The sequence below is a fragment of the Mytilus galloprovincialis genome, chromosome 12, assembly GCF_965363235.1.
Source record: "Mytilus galloprovincialis chromosome 12, xbMytGall1.hap1.1, whole genome shotgun sequence".
In the NCBI taxonomy this organism is placed as follows: domain Eukaryota; kingdom Metazoa; phylum Mollusca; class Bivalvia; order Mytilida; family Mytilidae; genus Mytilus; species Mytilus galloprovincialis.
In genome coordinates, this window is record NC_134849.1 from 16975221 (window position 1) to 16988743 (window position 13523).

General features: G+C 31.8%; 1 protein-coding gene and 1 long non-coding RNA gene across 2 annotated transcripts; one reads left to right on the forward strand and one right to left on the reverse strand.

Annotated features, from left to right (window-relative positions):
* Positions 1–3478: 3478 nt before the first annotated feature.
* Positions 3479–6946, forward strand: LOC143055528 (uncharacterized). Its single transcript, XM_076228687.1, has 5 exons — positions 3479–3593; positions 4549–4658; positions 5210–5317; positions 5975–6115; positions 6668–6946. Exons 1-5 carry the CDS (start codon positions 3486–3488, stop codon positions 6828–6830), a joined length of 630 nt encoding a protein of 209 aa, XP_076084802.1. The 5' UTR covers positions 3479–3485; the 3' UTR covers positions 6831–6946.
* A 4651-nt stretch (positions 6947–11597) lies between these two features.
* Positions 11598–12832, reverse strand: LOC143055530 (uncharacterized). The gene is made up of 3 exons (XR_012972071.1): positions 12488–12832; positions 12151–12180; positions 11598–11987 (listed from the first exon to the last, which is right to left on the reverse strand). It is a non-coding gene; the product is annotated as an uncharacterized LOC143055530 (long non-coding RNA).
* Between the last annotated feature and the right edge of the window lie 691 nt (positions 12833–13523).

The window sequence follows — 13523 nt, forward strand, 5'->3', positions numbered from 1 at the left end:
GTATCCAATTAATACTACAGTAAAAGTATACGAATATTAACGGTCCAGTGAAGTCAATAGGGCTTGGTTAACATACTATGGTTTTAGGAGTTTTATTTTATTTCAATGCTATTTCATTATCAGATAATCATGCATATATTTGTAAACAGTTTGTTTTTATGTAGAGACATTATTAAAACATTTTAAGTATGCAGCAATAAAAGTTATGTTCATCTGACAAAACTTATTTTTTTTTAATTTGCTTTCTTAACATAATAATTTATCTTTATTGTTGTAAATTAAATCATCTTGAAAAAAAAGTAAATAAAAGTATTCCTTTCTTTTTCCCTTTTTTTTTAATGAAAATGATAAGATAAAAGACGATACAACATCAATTTGTTTTCCTTTATTAAATACCAAAAAGTGAACCCTTAAAATGACTTAGAATGTTTCGTCAATGAACTTTAGGACAAAAACACACTTTTTCGGTAATGGCTTATGTCCTTTATATCCTTTCCATCATTTATGACAAAAAAATGTTTTTGGTTCTAATTAAGAATTCGTCTACTTTTTTTTCTATTCGACACTCTTTTTTTTTCTATTCGACACTTTTTTTTTATTCGACACTCTTTTTTCTCCTGAGTTCGTGTTGCTTAATGTTTAGATATCTATGTAGTGTATTGTTACCTATTGATGCTCCATTCATTATTTCTATTTTTCTTTTGGTATGGGTTTTTGTTTGGTCTATCTTCGGCTTATGAATTTATATCGTCCCTTTGATATCCATTGTCTCTTTCTTGCTTACACACAAATATTGTCAGGTATCTATAAAAAAGAAGATGCAGTACGATTGCCAATGAGACAACTCTGCACAAGATACTAAAAAACGACAGAAATTAACAGCTATAGGTCATCGTATTTTTTGTTGATTAGTTCGTCCTTTGTGCTTTATCATTTATTGCCAAAGTGGCAATTGTTCGTCTACTTTTAAGTTTTAAATGTACCTTCCAATCTCCCATACAGACTGAGTTGTCGTCCTTTCCTCCTCAAGATTGATGTCTGTATGGGAGATTGTATACCTTTGGTATCTTCCGCTTCCTTTTGTTTTAAAGTATTAATGTAATTTTGATTGTTGAACATAGCAGTATGTAAGACAAACGTGAAGTTCATAAATTTCATAAAGTTAAATAACACAAATACCGGACTCCGAAGAAAATTCAAAACGAAAAGTCCGTAATCAAATGGTGAAGTAATCAAAGCAATGAATACCCGTTTTATATAGATACAAACCGACGAAGTGATAGCGCAATAATTAAAGGTTAATATTGTAAAATTGTAGTCGTAGTTAGAATCATATTGAGTATTACTTCATTGTGAACACACTTGCAGCAAAAGTATACATTTTCTTTTTGTTTGAAAACAGCTTACCTTTTTTTTTTTTTTAATGAAAAGCATATTGTAACAAACCGCCGCCACAGGCCGAGTAATTGTGGAAGGGTCTGTTGACAAGTTTTGGGGCTCTCGTCAGGAATATTCTGCATCTTGGGGTTTTTCCTTTTTCTACCTCTAAAGACGAATGGATGCCAGGCAATGCACTCATATTTCTCAGTCCATAAACTATAGGTTCGAACGTATATTATATTTATTATTACATGTTCATGGTATATAGTACACAGACAAATGCAGACATGCAGACGCTTAATCAGTAATCAGTTTTCGGGTCATTTAGGTCACTCAGTGTGGTGGGGGATAACTGCCTTTATATTTACATTTCCTTAAAAATACTTCATCTTATATTATTAAAGCATATTAACCTGCTTGGCTTTTCTGTTGGGCTAGGTCTGGTAAAGATAAACTTTCAGGTTGTTAAGCTACTAGTTAGGCTTGAGCTAACAAGTTATCCGCCATTTCACTGAGTGGAACCTTATTTATATACTTTTGAGATCCCTGAAAGCCAATCGAAAATAAGGGATCTAGCCAGGGATCCCTGAGGGCCAATGAAAACCCTGTCAGGACTGACAGAAAAATGTCCGATAAAATAGGGGCTTGACAGGAAAACCTACACATTTAAAAATCACACGTAAAATGGACAGTAAATTGCCTGTTCTTTAATTATTATACAAATGGGCCAAGTCCTAACTTTTCCTTTATTTAAATTTAGCAAAAGAAGCTTAAAACTTCGTTACTAGACTTGTTTCCAATTTCTAGCTGTGCGTAGAACTAGCAGACGCCGGGAGTACTGATACTAAATTCCAGCAGTAAACTGGTTACAATATAATCCCTAAGAAACTAATCTTTAACAGATATAAATAATGGAGCCTTAATAAAACTATTAATGTAAAGACTTATTTCTTACTCTTATAGAATACTTAAGAGATTTAAGATATATAATGATAACGACAAAAATATTTCCTACTGCGGTCACATGACCTGTAAAATGGCTCTTCACAGAGAAACAACAAAAATGGTTTGGACCGATAGTAAAACTTAAATATTTCCTTACTGAGACACTTTCAGGACTTATAATGGGTTGAAATATAATTTCAGGTATATGCATATTTGTGCCAGACACCTTACAATCTATGAAAAATATGTTATACAGTAAAACGAGTTTGGTAAACAAGTGGAAGGGGCACTTGCCAAACAAAATGCATAAAGTTAAAAAGTTGCAAATATAACAGTATGTCCAATTCAAATAAATGTTCATAAAGTCAATAATATTTCTGTTGCAGTCCATCATCCAATAAAGTTTTCATCCATCTGTAGTTGACTTATTTCTTCTGTTAGCATAGTAAATTCCAGGTTGTAAAAATGATTAAATGTTATATTTGTCCAGTTGTTACAATATTTTAGACGACATATATATGTTTAAGTTGACACTTTTTGTCCCACCAACTGTTTAAAAAAAATCATTTTTATTCTCGTGATAATACTGAAAAGTATGTATTAAATTATTTTATTTAATCATTTAATGAGAATTACTTGTGTTAATATATAATAAATGTAAGCGTCATCTGTATTTAGTAAAGTATGATATGCAAAAAAAAAAAAAAAAAAAAAAAAAATGGAAGTACTGTGAACATTGCTAAACAAGTGAAAAAGAAAACACATGCGAATCTTCCAATCCTACACACATTTCGTTTTAATTTTAATTGATCCTGTTTACCATAGTTTTGTAAATTTATTTGAGATTCTTTTGATCTTCAATTAACACATTTTATAGGTTAGGTAGATGCAAATGTATTTCCTTATGGAGTCTGCTGAAGCAATACGTATTTTTTACAACCAGGATTATTTACGGAAACAAAATCAGTTTTGCTTTACTGACGTATATATTCAATAAAGAAGTTCATGCCTGATGGCGCATGTCATACTTATTATCCATTAAATTGTATACTGATATTATCTACACTCCTTTTTAATGTCGATTTCTTTTCTTATGGTCCGATGACCAAACTTTAAATTATTTACGTAAATTTCCATTTGTTGATACTTTATCCAATGATATGGAAGCTTACTTCGATATAAAGACAAGGCACCGCGAAGTTCAAATCATACAACACTCGACTCATTCAAGAATAGAAATCACAGATATGGCTGTTCTAAGAATTTTGGTAAGTAATTGGATATTTTCTAAACTTTAAAATATGACTAACCATGTACTTAGATTTAGAAATTAATAAATAGATATATACTCAATTAACTGAATATTTTCTCAAATACTTATGATTTTATCATTATTTAAAAAATAAGTTGTTTTATAATTTTTCTCTGGTGACCTGATCGGAATAAAATTTGGGAATTTTAGAATTGAGTTTCTGAAATTTTTCGACACTTGCTTTTGTTCAAATCAAACGTTTTAGTACAGCCAAATAACTATTTTGAAATTGGAACTGTTTTCGTGTGAAATTATTTATTCAATAGTAAATTTAAAAAAGGCATCGTTCCTTCTTTAGCCGTTACTAATGCTCGACAATCTTTAACTGTTAAATTGAAATAATATATTAATTGATTGTTTTTTTTAACGTTTAATGAAACGAAAATATGCATATCAATGAAGAACAATTTTGATTAAATCACATATTATATATTAAGGCATTGTGTTTACAAAAAAATATGATTCGTAGGCGGCAAGAATGACTATAAAATGATAATAAATGATTCAAAGCAAAATGTTTCCACTGTAGCATTACATTGAATTTTTCTTAACTACAAGGAGATTACATCGAGCCACTATGTCTCCTATTAATTCTAAATGTAGCCCTGCATTATACATACTGGAATTAAGAATACCAAATTCTTTAAAAGTTTTTTTTTATTATTATTTTTATGTATAATGGATATTGGTCCTCATTGCTCTTCTTCGTACTTTATTTGGCCTTTTAAACTTTTTTTTATTCTTGCGTCACTGATGAGTCTTTTGTAGACGAAACGGTCGTCTTGCGTAAATACAAAATTTAATTCTGGTATCGATGATAAGTTTATTTAGAATAATAATTATTGTTTCTTACCGTTCAACCACTTATTGGTTCTTCGGCCGGTCATTGAAATTAAGTATTTTTATTATAGGGGATTGTGATGTGTTTTATTGCTGTTGTCAACTGCCAGATTTGTGCATCAGATGCAAAAACTGAAGATCCATTTCAAGGAAAATTAGAAGATGAAAAGGGCTATCCAAAGTAAGTTGAAAAACATTATAACGATATAAAACAACAAGAATCTTTCTGAAGTTGATATTCGTTTGGTGTTTGTTTTAATTCTATTTCTTTTGGGAGGGAAGGGTAATATTGTTACAATTAAATAAATTTACTGCATGAATTTAAGTAGCCACGAAAATGCAAGTTTTCCTCAATACATGAAATTTGATACCCAAGAAAAAATGAATCCACAGTATTTATAATTCCTTGGGCTAGGCTTATGAAAAAGGTTGACATATTGCAGAAACACATATTCATTGTTGCAAATGTCGTTTCTTATTTGCGTCTTTCAGAAGCTTTTTTTTTATTGAAGCAAACTTCTTGTATTAAAAAAATATATGATATCGTAGCCATACAGGACCACAAATACATTAATTAAACGCCATTTTGTTGTAATACTGGACGTTACAAACATTGAATTTGTCTTGCTTTTGAATTCACAAACACGCACAAAGGCAAATGCTAAATTGATACATCAAAGTTCAACAGGAGCTTTTTTTAATGAAAACCCACTTGCTTTTTACACTTTTCAGAGCTGAAATAGAAGGTGCATATGAGAAGTTAGACCGGGACACAAAAGCACTGATCGATAAAGATGCCGGTGAAATGGCAACTTTGAGTAAATACGACTTCCTGCCTGTGTAAGTACTGACTTATACTCTTTTCAATCTTTAAAAATCTATATGTTCCTCTTTCATTTATCACCAGTTTTCTCATTCATCCTTTCTGTCTCGGCTAATGAAGTTTCGATTTCATGAATAATTGTCAAGTATATTCTTACCAAAATGAGACAAAATCAAAGCAATTTACCTGCTAAGCAACGGCGTAGACAGGAACAGGGGAGGATCCAGTATATTTGAAAGTGAGCTTCATTGCATAAAGCTGTATATAAACTGTTTCTCTAAATCCGATAAACTATCGCTAATCAGGTCAAAGACTTATACACTTTGACTGTGTCGTAGTGTATGTAAATGAAACAATCAAAAATAAGATAGTTAACAATGAAGATCAAAGCTATCAAAGAAAGAATGATATAAAAAAAGAATATTTTAATTAGAACAATTATATGTGTGACCTTTGCTTGTCTTAGTGTTTCGTTGAATCTCTTAATTTCATTCGTATAATGTCAGCTCATAGTTTATCAATGTTATATTATACATTACATACTTTGCCCTCACAAATTTGTCACAATCTATCAAAGAGCATAACATTTAAAAAAAATCAGCCTATCGTTCATCCATGCTATGTTTTTCATTACAAAAAGTAAAAAATTGATTTCATGCAATGTTATTTTTCAGTTCTCATTTGTCGTCATCCCTTTGCCCTCACACATTTGTCACAGTCTATCCAAGAGGATGGCATTTCCTAAGCAGTAGTCTGGGAAAGTGTTGGATTCTCAATAGATGGTGGAATACCCCACTCTCATACGCTGTATGCCCGTAAGTACAATTATGGTAGAAAATTTATCAAAATACTCCGCATTCATACGCTGTTTGCGCACAAGTACAAATATGATAGAAATTTTATTAAAATACTCCGCCGTCATATGCTGTTTACTCGTAAGTACAAACATAATAAAAATGTATTTAAGTACTCTGAGTTCATACGCTGTTTGTGCATAAGTACACATATGACGGATAGTTTATTAAAAGGTTTTTATGCAGGAGAAGACAACCGGTGTATATCTACACACACAACTGGTGTCAGTCGTTTTACCCCGCGTTTGAATTACTTTTAATTCTAATTACAGGCCGTATTTACAAGAAATAAAAACCTCAAAATATATTGGTTGAACTGCGTAATTGAATAATGCAATAAATTATTGTTTCGATTTGTTGATAGAATAAATTTGTACAGATAAAAGATTTATAACTAAGAAGTTTAAGCTGTAGGAAATGAACCTTTTAACATTTGTTTTTGTATTTTCTTATATATATCTGCATCAATTCCCTACGGAAATAAAACGTAATTAACATTATTCATATTTGTAGAACAAAATCATGCCAAGGCCTACCATGTCCTGCTAAAAACTACCGTTGTACACCATCGAACTACAAGGGCTACGTAGCATGGACCTATTGTCCAGGAAAAGGATTCAGTCGCAGATGGTTTAAATTGCCTCAGTGTTGTGAATGTCAAAGATTTAAATGTTGAGAGAAAGTGATACAGACAGACAGACAGACAGACAGACAGAGAACAATTTTGATCGAAAAAAAGATAATCCTGTATCAGTTAAAAATGTTGAATAGAAAATAAAATGTCAATATAATATCGACTTTTAATTGTTGTTGAATGTCCCTGCCATTGAAGATTTTATCCTTTAACCCATAATGTGGTGTCCTGATGGACGTGATATGTAGTTTACTGACCGCTGCAAAGCCAACCCGACAATTACAATCACACAAAAAACTATGTATAATCAAATGTAAAACTTTGATTTTAACCTAAGTACTCGCCTTCTTTTGTGACAAAGCATGAGCAGACACAAAATCAAAGCACATTAATTACACACACAAAAATTGAACCAATCTGCAGTGTTGAAGCAAAACAACACAACACAAAAGTTTAGTATTACAAAATTCCCTATTTCATGATCTGATGCATACGGGGTTATATTTTCAAAATAGTACACTTACATTTTGTAATTAGTTTAAACATTAGGAAATTCAACCAATGAAGTGACGTTATTTTTACTTATCAGAAATATAGTTTTGGTCTGTCAAATTTGTTCATCTATTGACAACGAGATAACGTCATTTTATAAATCATGCAAAGTATTGTCATTGTATTTTTATCAGTCCAATAAATAATTTATTGGTTTTTTCAGATATATAGATAGTCTCTGTGGAATAACGAGACAATTTGGCATAATCTGTTGCGTTTTAGAGCTTTATAAATGACGTTTACTAATCATAAGAACCTGAGATAAACCTAGTTTTTGGTGGGGTTCATGTTGTTTAGTCTTTAGTTGTATATGCTGTGTGTTGTGTTTTATTGTTTATCTGTCTTTTTCTTTTTATACCATTGCATTTTCAGTTTATTTTCGATCTATGAGTTTGAATGTACCTCTGGTATATTTCGCCCCTCTTTCATGAATTTTGAACAGCGTTATACTACTGTTGCCTTTATTCATTAACAGAAATGAAAGCAGATGTCAAGTGTAAGTCAATGGACCAAAAAAAAAAATATTACACAAAACATTCTAGTTATAAAAAAAGGTTTCAACATGTGCGATCAAAGCACAGCATGGTATTTCCTAAACAAAATCATGATAATTACGTCTCAAACGACACTGATAGATATACAAATTATGTGGAAAAAAAGAACGGGAGATACTAAGGTACATTTTAAACTTATCAGCCGACGCGACACTGACAACGCCGTTGGAAAAAATCATAACAACATCAAAACTAATTACAATGGAATGTAATGCATGAATTTACACACTATAAAGTAAACAAATAATACTTGGAAAAAGAAATACTAATACTGAGCAATATGCAATTTATAAATTGAGGACTGTATTACCGTAATTTGAAGAAATATGGAATAAATGAGGACCATTCTAACAGCAAAAAATTAATTTTCTTTTTCACGGAAAAAAGACTCTATTTATTATTTTCAACATGTTGGTGAGCTTTTTCTAAATTGGTTATCACTAATCCAAAACTTGATAATAACGTGACATTAAATGATTAAAACGACTTAGTCTGTCAACCTGTTGATAAAAATAGTGAAAACTGATTATGTCATTACGGTTATTTTTATCAAATTGTATTGAGCATTATTGTCATACTTGACTTTTATACTAATGTATGCAATGTATATGTTTGCATTTTATTTATGATTTGATTTTTTTATAGAAGAAAAATAAAAACTTTGTCGGATGGATAAATTGACCAAGTAGTGAAATATTTCTTTTCGTCAATAAACTAATCATAGATACCAGGATTAAATATTGTATTTACGCAAGACGCGCGTTCCGTCTACAAAAGACTCATCAGTGACGCTCTAATCCAAAAAAGTTGATAAGGCCTAAAAAGTACGAAGTTGAAGAGTTTTGAGGACAAAAATTCCTAATGTTTTGACAAGTACGGCTATGGTAATATATTCATGGGGTAGAAAAGCATTAATATTCCAAAAATTCACTGTTAATTGGTAAACATGACGTAAGAATCATGCTCACCATGTCAGTCTAGTTAACAAAGTATGGTTCATCTTTACATCAAATCATTATGTTCCCGTCGGGGTGTGCATAAAACATTGGCAACGAAAAATACAAATCAAGCCATTTACACCCGTGCTAATGCGAGTGTTACCAATTTAACTATAAAACTATTCATGGATTAATTTAGGTTCTAAAGAATACAACTGTTCAATTTCAGACTAAAACTATTCATGGATTAATTTCGGTTCGAAAGGATACAACTGTTCAATTTCAGATTCAGTTGCAACTATCCACCATAATCACTGAACAGGATTATAACTTTTAAATTTTGAAAATATCTGGTTAAATCAAAGAATACACGAACTAATCAGAAAACTCCCAGTCGAAAAAGAACAGACGAAAACACACGAAGACATACAACGGACAGTCACACACTACACAAACAGATCATAAACACCTTTCAAACAACTAAGTATAACCTATGAACTGCGGAAAAGTCAACAGTTTCGGCATATTTCATTCCAAATACTGAGTAATTGTCTTGTCAGCTGTACATTAGTTGATTTGAAACCATGATCTGACAAATTTTCGAAAATTAAATCTACAAGGGTGCAATAATAATCTTAATACTGATCAGCTCTATTAGGTGAAAATCGACATCCATGTAAAACAATTTTTGGGTACTCTACGTAATAAACATAACAAACTGATTGGTTCATATCATTTAAGTAAACCCAATTCTGATTGGTTAATATCATATAAGTAAACCCAATTCTGATTAGTTAATATCACGTAAGTAAACCCAATTCTGATTGGTTCATATCATGTAGGTATACCCAATTCTGATTGGTTCATATGTAAGTAATCCCAATTCTGATTGGTTAATATCATGTAAGTATGCCCAAGTCTGAATGGTTCATATCATGTAAGTAAACCATTTAGAACCCAACCCAGAAGATAATTCACCGTCGTCTTCTTCCCCACCTGCAAAGCGAGAATGTTGTATCTCCATATCTGCCATTTGCATGTAGTTACTAGTGGACTGTCAATCCAAAAGGAACCACTCCGCAGCAGATAGAGCTTCTGTACAAAGGACTGTCATTCCAAAAAAGGTTCACTCCGCGGTTGATTGTGGTTTTGTACAGACTTGTCTTTCTATGTTGTGATGTTATACTACTGTTTCAGAAAAGAGAGAAGGTTTTCTATAATTAATACGTTTACTCCCGCTGAATTTATTTGCACCTGTCCTAAGTCAGGAATTTGATGTTCAGTGGTTGTCGTTTGTTTATGTATTTCTCGTTTCTCTTTTTTTTTTTCTTGATTTATTAGACCGTTGGTTTTCCCGTTTGGTTGGTTTTCCCGAGTGATTGGTTTTACACTAGTAATTATTTAGGCCTTTATAACTTGCTGTTCGGTGTGAGCCTATAATCCGTGTTGAAGACCGTACCTTGACCTATAATGGTTTGTTTTACAATATGCATTTATATTTAACGTATATATGACTACTAGTATATAAGTTTGAATAAATTGTGTCCACTTCCTTTTGCATATTTAGGCAAATAAAATATGTTTTAACTAAAAAATAACGTTTGCAGATAGAAAATTCGATAGTTCTTCAACCTAAAGTTAACCTATGACGTTTTAGTTCTTCTAAATTGGTTGAGTTTATTTACCTCCCCCTTTTCCACTTTATAATTTTGTATCAGTGCACAGTGCATCTAATAGATTACACATGCATATTTATCATATTTATGTGGAATGAATTTCAATGAGGCACTTGTGCGGTGCAAATAATTATAGTTCTTGACTTATCAAGAAAAGTAAATTACCAATCAATAGAAAAACACGCATTTGAAGTTAAAAAGTAAAATCACAAACATTCTGAACTCAGAGGAAAAGCCAATCGGAATGTCCATAATCACATGGCAAAATCAAACGACAAAACACATCGAAAACGAATGGACAAGAACTGTCAAATTCCTTAAAATTAAATATCTGAAACTTTGTTTAATGAGCATATCCTTCCAAACTGGTAAAAAATAAAAGAAATAACAAACACAGTTAAATATATCTCAATCAGGAATCTTAAATTTTAAAGATTTTAAAAGGCATTGTGATAAATAGAAACATAAGGAACTACATGCCATAAAGTGATATTAAAAAGTAGCCAAATTCTTATACTTTGGATTCATTATAATTATTCGTGGGGGACCAGTTTTCGTGGATTTCTATGGTACAGGTGAACAACGAAATAAAATGTTCAACGAATAACAAATTTGTTTCGACTTATATACAGAATTTAGCAAAATCACTAGATTAAATACCCACGAATATGCAAGTTTTCCTGCGTCAACGAAAATTGGTACCAACGAAAGTAACTGAATCCACAGTATGGTCAGTTTCATTTCTTGATTTACGAACACAAAATTCAAGAAAAGTACGGCGTTAATCAGGTCCGAAGCGATAAAATGATAATTAGCTGATAAACTCTGCATACTGTTGTGCACACCTCATTTCATGTTTACTGCTCAAAGACCACTTAGCTGCGAATTGATTTTACTTAGCGGCGATTTGATTTTGCAATTTTCAAATTTACTTGATGTTTTGAAATCAAGAAAGATTAAAGTCTTCTATATTTCAACGATTTATATTTACGTTTTTTTAGCGAAATTCGCAACATACAAACAACTTGTGTCATGAGTTTGTTTGTAATATTCAATATGTTGTCTTCCGATAGTAATTGATTTACAAAATTTAAAAGTATTTGAGTAAAACTTTATTATTTAAAAGACATAACAAGATAAAAACAAGGAGTTTGTAGAATGTCACAATTGGAATACACGCATAGAGAAATAGGTACAAATCTGATTCTTTGTAGGTCTACTTGGGACACGCCATCCACGTGTAGACAACTTCGTAGGTAATCGAGCCGCCCCAAGATACAATTTTGAACATGAATCCATGTCCAGAAAGATGGTGTACTGTCGCTTTTATCCTCACATTTTTCCCCCTGTAGGTATCCAGTGAGGTCATTCCAACCACTAAAGCAGGTGTCCTGCGGAAAGGTCTACGAAATGGTATGTACATAATTCGATGTTTGTTTCGTCTACTTGAATACCCAAGCTGTGCAGTTCCTGAAATGCCTACAAACAGTAAAATGAAATACTTTAAACTTATCAAAGCAAAAAACCACATTTGAGTGACTTCAGCCAATACAACAGTAACTACCCCCAAGCTAAGACCCCCATCTCAAACCCACCTTAAGTATATTTTAAATGCAAACAAACATAATAGATAAATACTTACAACCATGGCGGCGGTAATGTCGGTGTCGGACTGAAATAAATTGAAAGAATAACATTTTAATTGCACATATTATGTTACAATATAAAGCATTAAATGAAATTGAAGGAAGGAGAATAAATAATAATGCATTGTTAAACAACCAATATACACATATATACATTTATTAATATTAACAAAATTACAATGATTAGCACCTAACTGAGAAAATAAAATATGACAAATACGTATAGGTAAACATAAATTGAGGTTTACCGACCTTTGAAATAGTACGATAAAATGACAAATAAAACGATGGATGTTAAAAAGTTTGTCTGAGTTCAACGAAAAGTACACGTACCTTCTGTTTCCAAATCGGATACTTCTGATTTCAGTGCCTGAAACTCAGTCTCCATATGATCTTTTGACTGCAACTTGGTTTCTTCTGATTTTGGAGCCTCGACCTCGTTCTCCATATCATTGACTGAAGAGGGGGCAACATCTGGCTTCGGAGCCTCGATCTTGTTCTTTATATCATCGACTAAAGAAGGAGAGGATTCAAACTCCACACTCCCGCCAACTGCAGAAAAAATGCACACAGTGATGAATATAAACACAAACTTCATTGTGTCAAGCTTCTGAGGCTTTTCTATGAAAACTAGACGCGTTATAATTACGATTGTTATATCGCCTCTCTTTTATACACGTCAACCGAAAAATGTTTTCCTTCTTGTACGTGACTTCGACAAACTGGTAACGCATATTCTATTTTCCTACACGTGACTTCAACAAAGTGGTAACGCAAGTTCTATTGACCAATGTATGAAACGAGACTTCAAGCTTAAACTGGTAGTGTGAGTTTATACATTGCATATACAATATATTCACAGAGAACATAGAAATACACTAGAATGGACAAATAAGTAAATAAACAGTCCCGACGACTACCATTCCCCACAAAAAAAAAACGAACACAACAGCAATATATCACAATGTACGCCTTAGCATTAACTCGTTAATTTATTAAGCAAATAACAGATTGACATTGTATAATACTTTGAGATGAAATTTACATATTTTTGGTTGTCCCATATTTGTTCATTGAACTTTCCCTGTAAGACATTTATAAAGATGAAAGGATTAAAAGTAAAATTCATTACAGACCAATTTCGTAATTCAAAAGTTGTTTTCTTGTGCTCCACTTTGTAAGACTTGGGTATATGTTAGTTATATTTTTTCTCCATTTTCAACATTTTTTAACAAATGTATTAATACTAGTTTATTTGTATAAATCCGGGCTAATGAAGAAGAAGAAGTCAATTTAAAACTATAACGCAAGTAGCATAAACATGATACATAAATATATATCTTTTGAGCGCACAGGTAAAACATTTTGA

Coding starts and splice junctions, on each gene's coding strand:
- LOC143055528 (XM_076228687.1), top strand. CDS start 3,486: ATGGAAGCTTACTTCGATATAAAGACAAGGCACCGCGAAGTTCAAATC. Junction 4,659..5,209: donor GATGAAAAGGGCTATCCAAA/GTAAGTTGAAAA, acceptor TACACTTTTCAG/AGCTGAAATAGAAGGTGCAT. Junction 5,318..5,974: donor AAATACGACTTCCTGCCTGT/GTAAGTACTGAC, acceptor GTTATTTTTCAG/TTCTCATTTGTCGTCATCCC.